Raw genomic sequence first — 19,994 nt, 5'->3', positions numbered from 1 at the left:
TGGGGTGAAGCAGACGGTCGCTTACAGTGCTGCCAAGTCCCATCAGGGTCCCATACATGGGGTGGGATTTGTTCCCCCGCATGGAGGTCACCACAGACAGTATCCTTCTGTCACCCACCACCTGTACTGGGTCCAAGGGGCTCCCCAGGACAGAGCTGGCCCTCCTGATCAGCCTGTCAAGTCTATTTCTGTCCCTGGTTGATATAATCCTCCATTGTGTGGTATTGTGTAAAGACGTATGTATCTAATCCTCCGGCGTGTGGAAGTGTGTACAGACGTGCATATCTAATCCTTTGGCATGTGTAACTGTGTATAGAGCACGTATCTAATCCTCCTGTGTGTGGTACTGTGTGCTGACATGCATATCTAATCATCTGGCGTGTGGTACTGTGTGCAGACACGTGTATCTAACCCTCCCCGTGTTGCATTGTGTGCAGTAGAGCGTATCTAATCCTCTGCCTTGTGGTATTGTGTAAAGACGTACGTATCTAATCCTCCGGTGTGTGGAACTTTGTGCAGACGGGTGTATCTAATCCTGCGGCATGTGGAACTGTGTACAGATGTGCGTATCTAATCCTGCAGCACGTGGTATTGTGTAAAGACGTGCGTATCTAATCCTGTGGCACGTGTAACTGTGTATAGATGCACGTATATAATCCTCTGGCATCTAAAACTGTGTGAAGACGCGTGTATCTAATCCTCCCACATGTGGAATTGTGTGTAAATGCACGTATCTAATCCTCTGGCGTGTGTAACTATGTGCATTGGCGCGTATCCAATCCTCCGGCATGTGGTATTGCGTGCAGTTGTGCATAGCTAATCCTGTGGCGTGTGGAACTGTGTGCAGATGTGCATATCTAATCCTCCTGCATGTGGTATTCTGTGCAGTGGTGCGTATCTAATCCTCCGGCGTGTGGAAGTGTGTACAAACGTGTATATCTAAACCTTTGGCATGTGTAACTGTGTATAGACGCACATACCTAATCCTCCGGTGTGTGGTACTGTGTGCCGACATGCGTATCTAATCATCTGGCATGTGGTACTCTGTTCACAGGTTTCCCCCCCCCACACACACTTGGAATTCAGCCTGGCTGAATATAGGGTATCTGCAGTGCTCCTATTAACCCCTTCCCGACAGAAGAGGAGCACTGCAGATACCCTATATTTAGTAGACCGGGCACTTTCAGACACAGGGATACCTAATGTGTATGTGTTTGACAGTCATTTTTTACTTTTATATGTATTCTAGGGAAAGGAGTGATTTAGAACTTTTATTTTTTTTATTTTAACTTAAAGCTTCTTTTTTTCTCACTATTTTATGGGAGATTCTATACATTGATATTGTGCGGCTGGTCATAGACCCCCCCCCCCCCCCTCCTAAGAAAAATAATATATATATTTTTTTTTTCTTTGCTGACTCGAATATAAGCCGAGGGGGGCTTTTTCAGCACAAAAGCTGTGCTGAAAAATTTGGCTTATACTCGAGTATATACGGTAAGTAGGTTTATCCAGTGCAGGAAATGAACTGTAAAAAAAATAACTCTTCCCATGAAAACCCTTTACGAGGTAATTGGAATTTGGGGACAAAAGGCATAGATGGACTCCACTGTCACCTGTGTAAACTAAGAAAAAACCTGGACGATGAATAAAAGATCTTAAAAAACTGTGTTTGTGATGGTGATATCTTATATTGTGTAAGCTATCTTCAGTATGTCTTCCTCTACATCCCCCTATTCTTAATGTGAGCTTCAGGAGCTGTATTACGTCTTTATACCAAATTGCTTTAGAATAAAAAGCACAAGCCCAGCAAATCCCAACCTATTATGTGAATTGCATACTGTGCTGGGCAATAAAAAACAAATGACAGCGTTCCATAGAGCGCTTTACTATTACAGTTTCACTACTCCCTGAGCCATCACATCCTCCCACATTTTATGCAGCTCCCTTCACCCATCCTCATTATGGCTGCAGAAAGCATGTCTATGACATGGGGGCTTGGATTCCTGCACCACTCACATCTTTCATATGTGGTCTGCCAGCCCCGGTAGGAGGAGATACTGCTATGTAGCTGCTTGTGATGTGACTGACAATCGTGTGTAGTACATCTGAGAGGCCGTGGTCCTTTCCTTTATTTTCAGTTGCCATGTCCTCCCTGCTCTTGATCCTGCCGCTGCTGGTGACAGTTGTGTGTGAGTATGGCATTAGTGATGATACTACAGGCAGAAAGGCTTCCATTCTCCAGACAAGAGCGGCTGCAGATTTCTGTTCGGTTTGTCCTTGTGATGTGATGCTTTGCTTTGCATGCAGACTGTTTTCACAATGAGCTAGTAACACCGACCTGGAGTGTCAGCAGCCCCATGCAGATTATCACACAATGCATAGATTTGGCTAGGATTACATAGCATTCCAAGCATAGCCATATATATCTGTAGTCTTGTTGTTATTCACTAATACTGGGTGGGTCGGAAAACCTGCGATAGCCCTGTGTCGCTCCACCTGTGCACCCGTCCACAACTGATATTTACTTTATGATTTATTACTATGAAAATGTCTCGGTCTATTTAGCGCGGCTTCAGATTTCGTCGACAAAATGTCTAATCTGTGACTTTACATAAATGTGTGGCTTGTGCACACCATCTGATCATCATTTGTGTGGGGTTTGCAGAAATCCACATACCTGCTGCAAGAGCCGGCTCATTCACATGTATGGGACGGCTTTCCAAATACAGAAATTTCTACAAAACATCTGCCAGGGGTGAACATGTCTTTATAAGCAACTGTTCCTAATGGACACAAAATTATGAAATAGAATATTATCTTGTCATGTCTTGAGGGGAAGAATTATTAGAAATAGATATACACCCATTATACAAAGGGCACAAATTTCAATAGCAAATTTTCTAGAGAATTTGCTTGTTTTAAATTTCAGTTTTATCACAGAATTGTTGCAGATTTTACATTGTAAAGAGTCAATACCTGTGCATCAAAGTCCCATACCACAGGTCACTTTCTGCATCCATCAGACATGGAATTTTCTTCACTAATGTATGGATAAAATCTCATCTAACTGGCAGCTACTATAATGCACTGTGGATTTCTGTCTACAAATTATTCTGCAGTATCTACACATGTGAACACACCCATACACAATTTTTCAACATGTATTACATATGTTGAGTACCTTAAAATTAAAAAAAAAAAAAATAGAATAAAAAAATAAGATCAATACACAAAGGGGCAGATAAGCTAATTAGAAATGCACCAGAATTCTAACGTAATTAGTGCCAAATAAACACCCTAGGATTACCTGCATTACATCTCATTTTCAATGTGTTGTAGGCCGGGGCCCCACGGACTGGAAACGCCGTGATTTGCCCGCAGCGGGAAAAATCGTGGCGTTGTACAGTGCAGGCAAAGTGGATGGGATTCATGCGAATCCCATCCCCACTTTGCGGAAAAGATAGCAGCTGTTATCGGCTTTGCAAATCGCAGCATGTCAATTATATCTACGGAAACGCTGGCGGCTTTCCCGTAGATATAATGTTAAGAGAAATCCGCAGAGGAAAACTGTGTGAACTTTCTCTTTAAAAGCGTTGCGGAAAAAAACGCAATGCGTTCACGCAGTGGTTCTTCCCGCAGCGCTTTAGTGCTGCAGAGACGGCCCGTGGGGCCTTAGCCTTAGACTTTTCCTAACAGTTGCTGCACCTTGTCGAAAATGAGACAAGGTATAATATACCAAACTGTGCAGAAAACAATGCGCCAAAATTCTGGACAGTGAACAAAATATTTGCACCAAATTTCTGTTGGATACTAAGTTAACTAATAAGTACACCAGGTTAGCAAACAATATTAGATACTTTAGAAAATCTAGTGCAGTGTCAGATGGTCTGTGTACTGTCTAAAAGCTAAAGTATTGATTTATCTGTCCTAAAAAGATTAAATCCTGCCCAACTCCCACTGATGTTTACACAGTGACAGAGTACAGAAAAGTGACATATAAAATACTGGAGAACCCAGGGTAGCCCCCTATAACAACAGCTTCACTCTGTAAGATTTTATGCTTGACTTCATACTGTCAGATTTTCAGGCTTCACTATTTCAGCAGCGGTACACTAAAGAGCACTGCACTATGTACTTAATCATCGTCATTCTTACAATAAATGGTTTATGTTTTGCAGGTGCTCAGTTACGTGTCACCACCTCCCCTGCGCCCATTACTTCTGAGTCGGGAACCACAGCTGTCTTGCAATGTATGTTTTCTTTGGGTGTTACCCCAGTGGATCCTGCTCAGGTGCATGTCTTTTGGAAGCATGAAGGAAAAAAAGTCTTATCATATGTGGACAAAATCACTGCCTTCAGACCTGGAGCACATATCTCAGAAGAACAGCTGGCAAAGGGAGACGCCTCACTATCTCTACAAAATGTCACGCAGGAAGACGCCGGCCTGTACACCTGTAGTATCCGATTGGGGTCTGAGCAGGTGATACAAAGCATCAGTTTGACTGTTACTGGTAAGTGTCCTACAACACCTCAGCACAATATTGTCAAACACAAACAATGTTTCACTGTATCAGCACAATCCTTCATATTCAGGAGTGTAGTTACTACATGATAATACTTTACAGATGGTTGTCAGGGGTTTAGGTACACTAATGGGGATCAAACTTATTCCATTCACTCCCATTCATATCAGCGTCACCTCTTCTAGATATAATGGGAACTTTACTTTGATCAACATGGTCATATGAGAATAAATATATAGCCTTTTAATGGTACGTATAATGGGTTACATTTGACAGCTTATTTTCATTTTATATTACTCAGGTTTCAAGGGTTTTTAATTTCATTAATGAAAGTTAGCCCCTACCCACATAGGGAGATCCAACAGTCAGACCTTAGCATTCATGAGAACAAGAGCCCACATGTTCATGTGCGGAGACATTTTTTGTCAATGAATTCAGCAGTGGCTACACATGCGCATCCACCTTCCATTCATATGGGGACTTCCAGACTCCGATTTTCCTCTTTTGTATAATAAGATATAATTGATAAGTTCAGGGAGATTCCAGATAGTAAATAAGCATATGTCCCCTGCCTCATACAAAATAGATGTAATTCAGCAACTAAAACCCTGAGATCAAAGGATCAAAGTATCGACTTGATCCTTCTGCCAAGGTAAAGATACCACATAAGCTAAGATCAAGATGTCATCAACAAAGCAGAACGTGCTCCATCTAATGTCTCTGCAGCTTGGTAGAAAGAATGTAGAAATTATTCATGCAATATATATATGTAATAAATAAGTCACTGTTCAAAGTGATGCTATAAACCTGCTCCCATACACATCTGAACTGCAAGCTTTACAAAATGAAGCCACTTTTATATCAGAAAGTTTCTCTTTCACCTCAGTATTATTTTGGTATGCTATCTATAACATCTTGCCCACTGAACAGTGTGTTATACTTATCGTTTTACTTACATTGATTTGTATATATTCTCGAGACATGTTGACAACTCAGGTTTTATCTCAAGCACTTTGCCCCAAGTTTCAGCTCCTGTAGCTTACTCCATTTCTAACCAGCCATGACAGCACCTTCACAATTCTAATCTTATTTTCCCTAATTGATTTCTTTGTATTTTCGTAACCAATTTCTGTGTAATACTGGAAGTCGATGGCCATGATCTTTCTGCATCCACAAGTATATTGGTAGCAGGAGCCTTTGTTGTAGATATGTGTAAATGCATTGATCTTGGGTAGGTAGAGTAAAAGAGCCCAACCTTCTGTAAGACTGTAGTAACCTTCTGTGAGACTGTAGTAACCTTCTGTGAGACTGTAGTAACCTTCTGTAAGACTGTAGTAACCTTCTGTGAGACTGTAGTAACCTTCTGTAAGACTGTAGTAACCTTCTGTAAGACTGTAGTAACCTTCTGTGAGACTGTAGTAACCTTCTGGAAGACTGTAGTAACCTTCTGTGAGACTGTAGTAACCTTCTGTAAGACTATAGTAACCTTCTGTAAGACTGTAGTAACCTTCTGTAAGACTATAGTAACCTTCTGTGAGACTATAGCAATCTTCTGTAAGACTGTAGTAAACTTCTGTGAGACTAGTAGACCTTCAGCCTTTGTTATTATATCATCTAGAAGACTAGCAAGGCTATTGTCAATGTCCTTTTGAAGGCTTCATTTTCAATCTCTCTCAAACATTTGTCTTTGTTAGAAATGTATACTATCTTGGTTGGTTGAATACATGTAAGATCCTCTACAGATGTGCAGGGCATGCAATAATAAGAATGTCATTTGGAATTATTTTCCAAGACATTTCTTGACAAGTCTGAAGTTATCTTAATTGCTGACATATTTTTCTCAGACCTTCCTTGGGGCACAGTGTTATCCGTTGCTTCCTGGGGCATAGAAGGAACATTAGAGGTAGTTTCGACGGTGTGTGCACTACATTCAGTGTCTATGATGTGGTTTACAGGGCTAAAAACTAACTGAATAATGTATTTGCTTTGAGATATTAATAGTGGTTGTACACCTCATGCTGCGCTCACTGCTCTTGCTCTGACTATACAACCTAAGGTGTAGTGCTAGCTATATATCATGGGCTGAAACTGGGTGATCCAGGTGCCATGTTTCCACCTGTGGCTAACTGCCTCTGTCAGGTATGTAATTGGTGTAATATATTTAGGTAGATATATATACATGTATATATATTTATATCTATGAGAATCACCATAGACAGTCGGTTGTCCCCAAAGGAGTTGCCAACAAAATGTGTTAAGCAGTGCGGTAGCCATTCTTGTCATCCTCCTCCTGTAGGGTATTATTGGATCATCTATTCATTCTCCTTATCTTTTGCTCTTTTCTCCAATGACTTGGTTCTTTGTCATGATTATTCTTGTACCACCTCAATATCTCTATTCCTTTGTGTAATGTCCGTCTTACATTGTTTCCAACATCAATGTTTGCATTTTCATAACATGGGGCCCCAGCCTATGCCTGGAAAGTGTAAATGGCAGCGCTCCAGTGATGATCTATAATTGAGTCAATATCTCCGCTCACAATGGAAGCAGAAAGGCTCAAAATCTCATTATGATCTAAAACATTTGAGAGCTTCTTGTATCTCCATTATTGGATTCTTTACAGAGCTGTGGGCCTTATGTTATTCAAGTGTGTAACAAACGCTACTGCTGCTGCTGAGGTCTCTCCTATTGGAAAGGTAAGGCAGGTGAAGTTTGTGACCTTGGCCATGTTCAGACGCAGCATACTTGCTGTGAATATGAAGTCTGGGTAATAACAGTATAGTATAATAAATGAGGATAAGGTTTTGTGATGAATTTATATATAACCTCTTAATAATTTTGACAAATCTCTGGAGGTCGTATGTGTCAGAAGTGAGATCTACATCAGGCAGGAACTGGCGTAGCTTTCAGATATAACTTGAGCCACTATTATGACGCATGTTATAGTACAGTGGGGCAAAAAAGTATTTAGTCAGTCACCAATAGTGCAAGTTCCACCACTTAAAAAGATGAGAGGCGTCTGTAATTTACATCATAGGTAGACCTCAACTATGAGAGACAAAATGAGAAAACAAATCCAGAAAATCACATTGTCTGATTTTGTAAGAATTTATTTGCAAATTATGGTGGAAAATAAGTATTTGGTCAGTAACAAAATTTCATCTCAATACTTTGTTATATATCCTTTGTTGGCAATGACAGAGGTCAAACGTTTTCTGTAAGTCTTCACAAGGTTGGCACACACTGTTGTTGGTATGTTGGCCCATTCCTCCATGCAGATCTCCTCTAGAGCAGTGATGTTTTGGGGCTGTCGCTTGGCAACACGGACTTTCAACTCTCCCTCCAAAGGTTTTCTATAGGGTTGAGATCTGGAGACTGGCTAGGCCACTCCAGGACCTTGAAATGCTTCTTACAAAGCCACTCCTTCGTTGCCCTGGCGGTGTGCTTTGGATCATTGTCATGTTGAAAGACCCAGCCACGTTTCATCTTCAATACCCTTACTGATGGAAGGAGGTTTGCACTCAAAATCTCACGATACATGGCCCCATTCATTCTTTCATGTACCCGGATCAGTCGTCCTGGCCCCTTTGCAGAGAAACAGCCCCAAAGCATGATGTTTCCACCCCCATGCTTTACAGTAGGTATGGTGTTTGATGGATGCAACTCAGTATTCTTTTTCCTCCAAACACAAAAAGTTGTGTTTCTACCAAACAGTTCCAGTTTGGTTTCATCAGACCATAGGACATTCTCCCAATACTCTTCTGGATCATCCAAATGCTCTCTAGCAAACTTCAGACGGGCCCGGACATGTACTGGCTTAAGCAGTGGGACACGTCTGGCACTGCAGGATCTGAGTCCCTGGCGGCGTAGTGTGTTACTGATGGTAGGCTTTGTTACATTGGTCCCAGCTCTCTGCAGTTCATTCACTAGGTCCCCCCGCATGGTTCTGGGATTTTTGCTCACCGTTCTTGTGATCATTTTGACCCCACGGGGTGAGATTTTGCGTGGAGCCCCAGATCGAGGGAGATTATCAGTGGTCTTGTATGTCTTCCATTCTCTAATTATTGCTCCCACAGTTGATTTCTTCAATCCAAGCTGGTTGCCTATTGCAGATTCAGTCTTCCCAGCCTGGTGCAGGGCTACAATTTTGTTTCTGGTGTCCTTTGACAGCTCTTTGGTCTTCACCATAGTGGAGTTTGGAGTCTAACTGTTTGAGGGTGTGCACAGGTGTCTTTTTATACTGATAACAAGTTTAAACAGGTGCCATTACTACAGGTAATGAGTGGAGGAAAGAGGAGACTCTTAAAGAAGAAGTTACAGGTCTGTGAGAGCCAGAAATCTTGATTGTTTGTAGGTGACCAGATACTTATTTTCCACCATAAATTTGCAAATAAATTCTTACAAAATCAGACAATGTGATTTTCTGGATTTGTTTTCTCATTTTGTCTCTCATAGTTGAGGTCTACCTATGATGTAAATTACAGACGCCTCTCATCTTTTTAAGTGGTGGAACTTGCACTATTGGTGACTGACTAAATACTTTTTTGCCCCACTGTAAATCTGTTAGGCCAAGGCGTTCCCACCTTGATTCCAAGTGGTGCTTTTTGGTGCAAAACAGAAATGTCCCAAAAAAATAAAAAGTGCCAGATATACAAAAGAAAAATTCCTTAGGCCAGAAATGGCAGAAAAACACCCGCAGTGGAAATGCTGCAATTTCCAATATCATTTTGGTTTTGGAAATCACAGTAAGCTAATTATTCCTACCGTACCATTGGCGGTTTCCCTCTAGGTATAATTGAAGCAGAGGAAAACTCTGCAGACTTTCTGGGAAAAGCACTGCAGGAAAAATCACAATGTGTCTCCGCTGTGGTTTATCCCACAGCGCTTTTTGGCTGTTGGGAAAAAAAAAATAAAATAAATTTTCACATAGGATCAATGAGCCTGCAGCGCATTCTACACCAAAATCCAAACACATCCATGTATTTTAATTGAAAAAAAAAAAAAAAATAGCATAAGCGAGAGCTCCATCACTGCAGAGAGTCCACAAGTCCTTTCTGCTTCAATTATCACTATAGGGAAACCACTGACGTTTTTGTACGTATCATTGACATGCTATAGTTTCCAAAACTGCAACTGTTTTGGAAGTCACAATATTTCTGCTGCGTGTATTTTTCTGCAATGTGGACATGGCATTCACTAGCCATTTGTGGTTACTGTATAATGTTGTGATTTTTGCCACAGTATTTCAACCATTGCCAAACCACAGTGTTTACACCACATGGGGCCCCAGCCTCACACACAAGCCTGTCGTTGGGTCATTTTTGCTGAAAGGGATCCTATCCTACAAACACATTTTTTTTCTTAGTAACACGTCGGAATAGCCTTAAGAAACGCTATTCGTCTTCTACCTTTCGTTGTCTTCTCCACGCCGCCGTTCCGTAGGAATCCCGGTTCTTGTCGGTATGCAAATGAGTTCTCTCGCAGCACTGGGTTCATCTCCAATACTGCCAGAGAACTCTTTCCAGCGCCGCCTCCATCTTAGTCAGGAACGTCCTCTTCTTCCGCCGCAGGTCTCAGACTTCTAGGCCTTTTGTGCAGGCTGCACATGCCCAAAGGCAAGAGAAAATGGCCGCTTAACCAGTATTGTATGTAGGCATGTGCATTCTGCTCTGCCCAAGGCCCAAGGCCTAGAAGGCTGAGACCTGCACCGGAAGAAGAGGATAAAGAGGACGTTCCTGACGAAGATGGAGATCTCTGGCAGCCGTGGGGACACCCCCAGTGCTGTTTGAGCACTGGGGCCCGGCCCAAGTGCTGAGAGAGAACTCATTTGCATACCAACAAGAACCGGGATTCCTACAGAACGGCGGTGTTGAGAAGACAATGAAAGGTAGGAGAAAATTAGCCTTTCTAAAGGCTATTCTGACATTTTAGTAACAAAAAAAATGTGTTTGTATGATAGGATCCCTTTAAAACTAAAATCTCATCTATATTCAAGCGTTTGGCTGATTATCAATTTTAATCTCAATTTTCACATCTTTGTAAAGAGCTAAACTAATTTAGTGATCTGAGATTGGGGGAAGGAGTTGGATATTTTTGATGCTGAATTTCTGACCCTACCACTCATCTACTGACTGCACTAAAGAACCTGCATAGTTTCTGTAAATGATAAATCATAGATTGCAGTGGGAGAAGAAAGCCTGGAGTGGAAATATCAGACTGCCAGGCAGAGCCAAGATCAATCTCACAATTCTTTGAAATGACAAATTAATCTAATTAATTTAATTACACAGCCCTACACAAGCCTGTACACCATATCAGTGAGAAGCAGAAGACCGGGGACAATAGAAAAGCAATAGAAAGAATAAGGAACTGCAGGATTTCCTTAATACAATCATCTGCAATACTAATGTAAGAGAAATCAGACCCTCTTAGTGTTCAAGAGGAAAATGGGGTACAGGGCGGCACTTGACTCTGAAAGACTCAAAATTAATTCAGTGCGTGATCACTGGGGAACTGACCAACTCCCAAATGGAAACCGTGTAAGAAATGTAAAGGCGGGCAGTTTTTCTTGCACCTTACAACGAATTGTGAATAAACACTTTATGCCGTCACATTTTCCCCTAGGGCTCAAGGTCCCAAGGGACTCTGAAAATAATATAAATTAATAAAAAATGAATCTCTTAATGACGCAGTCCAAAAGTGCGTTACAGACAAGGCCTCATTTTTCAAAGCTGACATATGTCACTTTATATGGCAATAACTTTGAGATGCTTTAACTTACACAAATGATTTTGAGAATGTTTTTTGTGACACATTGTACTTCAGGTTAGTGGTGAACAATCAATATATTTGAATTTATTTATAAAAAATTAGGAAATATGATGGAAATTTTGGAGAAAAAAAATTGCACTTTTCAAAATTCTCTGCTTTTCAGACAGATAGTCATACCACCCAAATACATGAACTGCTATACATTGGCAACATCTTTTAATTGTCCTTCAATTTATTTTGGATGTTAGAAGGTTTACAAGTATAACAGCTATTTTTGCACATTTACAAGAACATTTCCCAAAATCTTTAAGAGACCACTTCAGTTCTGAAAGGGGATTATAAAGGTCTATACATTAGAAACTCCTATAAATCACCCCAATTTACAAAACTGAACACCTCAAATAATTCAAAACAACATTTGGGAAGTTTGATAACCCCTTAAAGCATTTCACAGGAATTAAAACAATAAGGAGGTGAAATTTAGACATTCATATTTTTTTCCACTAATACATTCATTTAGCCCTAAAATCATCACATTCACAAAGGGTTAAAGGAGAAAATGCACCTGACAGTTTGTTCTCTAATTTCTCCACTCGTGTAAACTGATGTTTGGGTACACGGCAGCGCATGGAAGGGAAGGATTAAAACTATTCCAGCAAAAATCTGCTTTTCAAATGTCCAGTTTCAAAGTGCCATGTCGTATTTGCAAAGCCCCTAAAGCAGGGGTTCCCAACCGCCGGTCCACGGACCAGTACCGGGCCGTGGGGCATGTTGCACCGGTCCGCCTACCGGAGGCGAGGAGTCAGCAGCTGCTGTGGAGCCGTCGAGTGCCCGGGGATGAGCCAGGACCCGCTTGGTTATTGCTCATCGGGATAAGGTGAGCAAAGTGCGGGGTTGAGCCGGGACCCGCTGTATGTCCGGGATTCTAGTACTATGCAGGACATGCAACAGGTCTTGGCTCCACCCCGCTCTCGCCTACCAAACTTTGGGCAACTACATTACACTGCTTAACCCCGCCCCCAACCACACCCCTTCCCGACACCCCACTGGGCCATAGAAAAATTGTCTTACTGAAACTGGTCCCTGGTGGGAAAAAGGTTGGGGACCACTGCCCTAAAGTACCAGTATAATGGAAAACCCCTCTATAGTGAATCCATTCTAGAAACTACACCATCAAGAAATTCTCAAGGGGTATAATCATTTTGAGCATAAGAGTGTTTTCCAAAAATTAATATACAAAGTGAAAATTTACAATTTTAAAGAAATATAACATTTCAGTGCCCCATACGTTGTGCCCATTTTGTGTCATCAGAGTCATGCACTTCTAAAGACTATTTAGTGGGCTATCCTACGAAAAAAAATATATGGGTGTACACTGCTGCTTGGGCATACAGCAAGGCTCAGAAGGGAAGGAGCATTGCACTTTTTAGCTTTTGGACTATACATTTACACACAGTTTGCTTTTTGGACGTTATGCCACTTTAGTGATATAGTTTCCAAAAGGAGGTCATATGTCAAGAGATTCCACTTTACTGGCGTTTAAGCTCATGATGTCCAAAAGCCAAACCTTCTAGTTCTGTGCTCCAAAAAAAACAAACCGTGCTCCTTCCCTTCTGAGGGTCTTTGTTTGTTTTTTTTTCTTCCAACATTCAGTGTGCAGGTTAAATAATGTTTCAGTTTTATTGCACATACTGTTACGGATTCAGTGATACTAAATATGTATTTTTTTAAAATTAATTTTTAGGGTATTCTTTTATATAGGAAAGGGGCATTTTAAGGCTTTATTTATTGATTGATTTTTTTTTCATACACTTTACTTTTTTTTTTCTTCCACTTTTTTCTTTTTATTATTTAGTGATATCCAACTAAGGGACCTGAATCAGAGATGGTCTGATCGCTGGTTCAGTACTATACAGTGCAATACACGCTTATTGCATTCTATAGAGGAAGGCAGTCTATCCAGATGCATTGGCTGACTTCCTCCCATCCCAGCAGGATCAACAGGTACTGGGGGTTCCTAGCAAATACTCAACATGAAATACGTGGCGAGATCAGAGAGTACCGATGGGGGGTCATTAAATCATTGGTCCTGAAGGGATTAAGAAGCTTACAAGCACAATAATGTTTTACCTACTATATATCATTATTTTACATTCTACATTTTATCTTCTCTTCAGACTTCCGTTACATAAACCTTGAAGGAACCACAGTCATCATGAACAAGTCCAATGAGTTGCGCTGTTCAGCACATAATCTGTCTTCCCCTGACGTTATGTTCAAATGGATGAAAGATGGAGTGGTCCTCAGCACCTCCACCCCACATCTGGTAGAAGGTAGTACTGGCCAAGGCTTTAAGGTTCACAGTTCCTTCTGCTTTACGCCTGTCCTTGGAGATGACAAGGCGCAGTACACATGTCAAGTTGTCCAAAAGATACTTCCTCCACTCAAGAAAACATTCCAGCTTACCTTTGGAGGTAAGACCCATTGTTGTTAAATATTCTTAGATTAAACGACTGACTAATACCATGATAACCACAGGCTAATTTTACCAGTTATAAATAATATGACCTTAGAGGGGTATTCCCATGAAGATAATCATATCTACATTTGTAGATAATTAAAAAGTTTTAAAAAATTCTGCAGAGTTTTAAAGATTTTCTCTAACTATCTTGTGGTGACAAGTTGTTGTCTTGATCGGTTGCCAATGGATACAACCATGAATGCAGAAACTTCCTATGGTCTGGGACTTGTCAGGAACCCAGCAATGATTTTCTTATTGTAGCTGGGTTATCAGGCAGGGACACTACATGTATGAGAAGATAATCCAGTGACAATAAGGAAATCATGGCTGATTTTCTGATCTTAGAAGGATACTGCATTTATAGTCGTATCCACTGGCAACCGATCAAGACAACAACTTGTCACCACAAGATTGCAAAAATGTTTAACTTTTAATTATCTACAAATTTAAAAATGATTGTTTGTGGGGAAAAAAAACAACACTAAATTATATCTACAATTTCTTAATTACCAAGAAAAATCTACTCATATAAGTAGTGACCAGATTGTTATAAAGGTAGAACCTTCTGCAGTACAGAATCAGTATGTACCGTATTTTTCGGACTATAAGACGCACCTAGGTTTTAGAGGAGGAAAATAGGGGAAAAAAATTTTGAAACAAAAAATGGTAAAATATTTAATATATGGGAGTTGTAGTTTTGCAACAGCTGCAAGGCCACATTGACAGGTGACCCTGCAGCTGTACGGGGACGCATAGAGTTTTTTTTTTTTTTGCGGGGCCAGAAGTACTTTTTAGTTATACCATTTTGGGGAATATCTATTGCTTAGATCACCTTGTATTGAAAAAAAACCCGGTGGTTTATGACATATGATTTTCTACTTTTATATATATATTCTAGGGACAGGAGGTGATTTAGAACTTTTATTTATGTCATATTTTTATTATATATTTTTAAAGCTTTTTTTTTTTTTTTTTTTTTTTTTTACTATTTTATTACTATTCATAGACCCAGCCGCAATACTAATATATAGCAGTGACAGGCCGGGGAGCCTCATTAGGCTCCCGGCTGTCACCCGAACAGGTCGGCTCCTGCGATATCGCTGCGCAGGAGCCGGCCTGCAACTTCACAGGTACGGGGCCGGTGGGGACTGGCCCCGGTGGAGAAGGGGCCACCGATACTGACCCAGCATCCGCTGTACTAGAGAGGCGGATGCCGGCAAGGGATAGACTCGGGCACAGGTGCCGGGGCCTGAGACATCGCTGTGCTCCTCTGCCCTGCATGAAGCCAGCGGCGGGGGGACGGAGGAGCAGAATAGCATCGCCCCTGCCGCTGCTGGCTTCATGCAGGGCAGAGGAGCGCAGCGATGTCGCAGGCCCCGGCGTCTATCACTTGCCGGCTTCCGCCTCTCTAGTACAGCGGATGCCAGGCGCCACATTCAGACTATAAGACGCACCCTTCTTTTCCCCCCAAATTTTTGGGGAAAAAAAGTGCGTCTTATAGTCTGAAAAATACGGTATATAAGTAACTATATGTCGTTTACCTACAATAAGAAGTTGGAACATTTTTTAAGTTGTTAAAAATGCTAAAAAAATGTATTGTCACCACAATGTTTTGAGATCTCTTTTCATGGTGCAGGGCTGTACAGTGCCTGCAAATGCTAAGACAATGTGACAATGTGTGAGGTGGGGTGGCCCAGAGAACAGGGTCTTAGCCTGGCAGCAGGGGTGCAGTTGGGCTGCTAGGATTCTTTCCACGTGGACTCACTATATAAAGGTCTCCATGAAGAAGCCAGTGGGCTTACGTACCTTGATCAACATGTATACTAAACCTCATATTCATGTTGTAGATTTTTCTTTTCAGACCCCAGAGTATAATAATCGGAGACCCGGGGGAATAAAAACATAAAAAATTATTGTTTCTTACCTGTCCCCGGCTCCTACGCTGTCTTCTCCGCTGCTGTCCTTCTGAAATGATGTCAGACGTCACATGACCTGGGACGCAGGCCGGGTTCATGTGACGTCAGAAAGGACGTCAGGAAGGCGGCCTGGCAGGATCGTGGAGAGGTAAGTAACAGTGTTTGTTACATTCCCTTACCTCTCCCGGTCCGCCGATCATTATACTCGAGGGTCTGCAAAGACCCCCGAGTATAATGATAGTATTTATGGGGCCCGCGGTGTCACTTACCGATCCCGGCCCAGCCAGGATTGGCAAGTGAATAGGGCCCGTATTGGCCTATTTAAAAAAAAAAAAAAAAAAAAAAAACAGCTGTAGCGGCTGTCACTGGGCCCCCTAATGGCCCGGGCCCTGTGGCAGCCACCTCTGCTGCCTCTACGGTAGATACGCCCCTGGATGTAGGCGATAAGGAAGAGCACTTTACTGAAGAATGAAGCCCATAGGCACTTTGGCCTTCAGTTGCATGAATGTATTACTTCCATAAAACATCATTTCTCAGACATGCTCACATTATAGAAACAGCTGAACCAGGGCACAAACATTTTTTTATATATCTCACTGGGTTTAATAATAACCAGACATGTATAGACAACTCTGAAGAATGGAGACTGGGCAAATAAGGGAGAACGTCTTTGAAGGTATATTTACATGTGAGGCCATGAGGGAAACATTTCAACTAATAAAGCCATATGGAGGGAACTGAACACGTGTGGCACCTCTACATTAACTCCTTGCCTGGATGCGGCATCCTCCGTCCTACAGATAGGCACAAATCCTGTGGCCATCCCAAAAAAGTGGGTATACTTTTTAAAGAGGACCTTTCATGGTTTGGGGCACAGGCAGTTCTATATACTGCTGAAAAGCTGACCGTGCACTGAATTCAGCGCACTGTCAGCTTTCCTGATCTGTGCCCCGGGTGAAGAGCTATCGGTGCCGGTACCGCAGCTCTTTACTGTCAGAAGGGCGTTGCTGACACTCTGCCAGGAACATCCTTTTCCACAGCAGGGACTATCGCGCTGTACAGTGTGAGCGGGGAGGAACGCCCCCTCCCCTCCTGACAATACTGGTCTATGGACGAGCACTGTGAGCAGAGGGAGGGGGCGTTCCTCCCCGCTCACACTGTACAGCGCGATAGGCACTGCTGTGGAGAAGGATGTTCTTGACTGACTGTCAGGAACGCCCTTCTGACTGTGAAGAGCTACGGTACCGGCACCAATAGCTCTTCACCCGGGGCACAGATCGGGAAAGCCGATAGTTGCCGAGCTGCCTGTGCCCCAAACCATGAAAGGTCCCCATTAAGCTACTTTCATGACTATTTTGGTCAGTACTTCAGTATTTGTTAACCCAAAACAGTAGTGTAACTTATACATACAACCTCTTATATTTTGAACCCACACAAGGTTTTGACTTACAAACATGGACCAAAATACTACTGTGTGAAAATAGCCAAAAATACGTAAAAAGTGAGGAGATGCATAAAAGCCTGGCATGTAAGAAATAACACAGATAGAAAATTTTTTAAAAAATTTGAAAACTATTCAGCTTTCAACAGTGAACATTTTTATCGCACTTCTTTCTAGTTCAACCAGAAGTTTTCTTCTACCTGTCAAGCAAAGGTCAAAAGAATTCATCTTTAATCTGCCTGGTGTCTGGATTCTATCCTGATGAGCTGAACCTTTCCATGAAGAGAGATGGAGAGCTCTTAGGATGCAAAATCAATAAATGGAGGAACGCCAATGGCACTTATTCTCTTGAGGCCATTTATCGGACCAATGTGACGTATAAAGACAGCGACATTGACTACACTTGTACTGTCCACCATCCTACAATCTCAGCGGGGACAACAGAAAGACTGACATTTCTGGGTACGTTTTGCACAGTTTATACTGGAACATAAAAATAATCTATCATGGACAAATGCAAAAATGTACTTGCTGTATAATATATACAAATATTGGAGGATTCCCAGCAGGTTGTACATTAGCACCTGTTTTGTTTCTGATGTATTATATATACCTACTGAATTACTAACTGAATGTCTCTATTTGCAGTTGATGCCTATGTACCAAAGGCTTTGTGGATTTCCGCAGCTTGCGGCTTATTACTGCTAATAGTCATTCAAATATTCTGCAAGCACGGTAAGAACAAAAATAAAAAATGTAATAAAAAAAAAAAAAGAAAGAAAATAGAATTTGCTATAAACTTCATTTATCACCTGCATGTAGTGGATTATGTCAACTTCACAAACCAATCAAGTTTCAGTATGTGCAGGATCTTGCTGGACAGTCTGTTCTCCAGCTGTATAAGCCTTCATACATGCTGTCCTATCAGTTTTTCTGTTGCTAAGGGTAAGTTCATACAGGGTTTTTTGGTCAGGATTTTGAGGCTGTATTCGCCTCAAAATACTGACCAAAAAGACGACTCCCAATGGGAGCCGGTTAGGTGTTTTTTCCTGGAGCTGGCGTGTTCCGGCACCTGGAAAAAGAAGTGAGATTCTCATTCTTCAGGCTGTTTCGCCTTGCGATTCAGCCTGATCACACTCCCTCCTCATGACTAGGCCCATTTGTTGGGCCTAATCCGGAGCGGAGCACACGACTGGATCCTGATGCAGTGCACCGGCATTCAGTCGCAGCTACCCGTATTTTGGACCGGAACCTGAGGCGACCTCCGCCTCAGGTTCCTGTCCAAAAAACCCTGTGTGAACTTACCCTAATAGTCCCATTACGGCTGCAGCACATTTTACAGTTCTCTCTCAGACTGTGGGTGTGTAAAATGAGGAGCATTCTGGCCCCCTCCACTATTATAACTACACTTACATGCAATTCTGCCAGTAGCAAACAAATAGCTGAGAAAAGCCCAAGTGACCATAATAGATGAGATACAGGAACACTGAACTGCAAATACACACAGTCAAGTGCAAAAGAAAGCAGTTTGCATTTTCAATCCAGAGAATACAGTTTCCAGATATGTGTCAAGACTTTGAAGAGAATCAGCCCCTCCAATCTGCATTCACTGTGTAAAGACAGAACAGACCCTCCCCCTCCACTCACTGTGAACCAGTCTTGCAGCTATGGGCAGGCCTTTTCTAGTAATGGAACTAAAGGGGAGAAACCTAATAGAAAGAACTTTAGAGAGATGCTTCAGGGAGAAATCTGCACACTTTTAATTAAAGTGAATAACATATTGGCCCAGAATCATGTAATCTATTTAATGAGGGTAAGTTGTCTGAAGAGATAATGATTATTTAACAATAGAAAACTTATGGGGATTGATACTGCTGGACAGAAACTGATAAACTGAGAAAGAAGCAGTTTTGTTTAATAAAACATAAAGCACAGTTTCTGATTTTCAGTTGTATTATTCATTTTATTTTCTAACTGTGGCTATGCTTTACATGTGTGATGCAGGTAATAAGTATCACAAAGTAGGGGCTGTGAGACAGGAGCCTCCAGATGATTTATGGTGCATTTTGGATATACAATTTGTATCTGTTGATCAAAGAGTGTGACACAGAGTATAGTAATCTGTTAGCTCACTCAAGTAGCTGGATCGTCAAGCAAATTTAGATTTAAAGGGATCCTACCATTAAATCGCTATTTTTTTCTGCTTTAGACGTCGGAATAGCCTTTAGAAAGGCTATTCATCTCTTACTATTAGACGTGGTGTCTGCAGCGCCGTTCCTTAGAAATACCGGTTTTAACCGGTATGCAACTGAGTTCTCCGTGACGGTCCAACCTCTGACGCCAGTGCAGTACGCTCCTGTATTGAACTACAAGAGCGGCCTCCTGCTCTTGTAGTTCAATACAGAATACTGCGCAGGCGTTGGAGGTTGGACCATCACGGAAGACAGAAGAGGCGGGGTTGCAGCTGAAGATGGAGGCGTCGCTGGAGAGAGCTCTCTGGCACTAGTGGGGACGCCCCCATTGCTGTTTGAGCACTGGGGCCCACCCTCATTGCTGTGGAGAACTCATTTGCATACCGGTTAAAACCGGTATTTCTAAGGAACGGTGCCGCGGAGACCACGTCTAAAGGTAAGAGACAAATAGCCTTTCTAAAGGCTATTCCGACGTCTAAAGCAGAAAAAAAAAGCGATTTAGTGGTAGAATCCCTTTAAGCTATTTTCCATATAGCATCCAGTCAGTGCAGTGAATGGAGGAAGGTGTCATGGGAGCCTGATGGATATGTTTAGTCAACTGCAACATTTTGTTCTATCTCTATTGCATTG

At 41.9% G+C, this 19,994-nt stretch overlaps 1 protein-coding gene across 1 annotated transcript in view; it reads left to right on the top strand.

Annotated features, from left to right (window-relative positions):
* Positions 1-1,858: 1,858 nt before the first annotated feature.
* LOC142217319 (uncharacterized) overlaps positions 1,859-19,994 on the top strand; it is a 28,951-nt gene continuing 10,815 nt past the window's right edge. Inside the window, exons 1-5 of the mRNA XM_075285521.1 lie at positions 1,859-2,189; positions 4,179-4,511; positions 13,472-13,768; positions 17,350-17,634; positions 17,821-17,907. Of these exons, the coding sequence (XP_075141622.1) occupies positions 2,144-2,189; positions 4,179-4,511; positions 13,472-13,768; positions 17,350-17,634; positions 17,821-17,907 (1,048 nt within the window). The 5' untranslated portion in view covers positions 1,859-2,143. The remainder of the gene's footprint in view (positions 2,190-4,178; positions 4,512-13,471; positions 13,769-17,349; positions 17,635-17,820; positions 17,908-19,994) is intronic.

Source organism: Leptodactylus fuscus, chromosome 8, assembly GCF_031893055.1.
Source record: "Leptodactylus fuscus isolate aLepFus1 chromosome 8, aLepFus1.hap2, whole genome shotgun sequence".
Taxonomy (NCBI): domain Eukaryota; kingdom Metazoa; phylum Chordata; class Amphibia; order Anura; family Leptodactylidae; genus Leptodactylus; species Leptodactylus fuscus.
The sequence above is the reverse complement of the archived record's forward strand: the minus strand, read 5'-3'. Positions and strand labels throughout refer to the sequence as shown.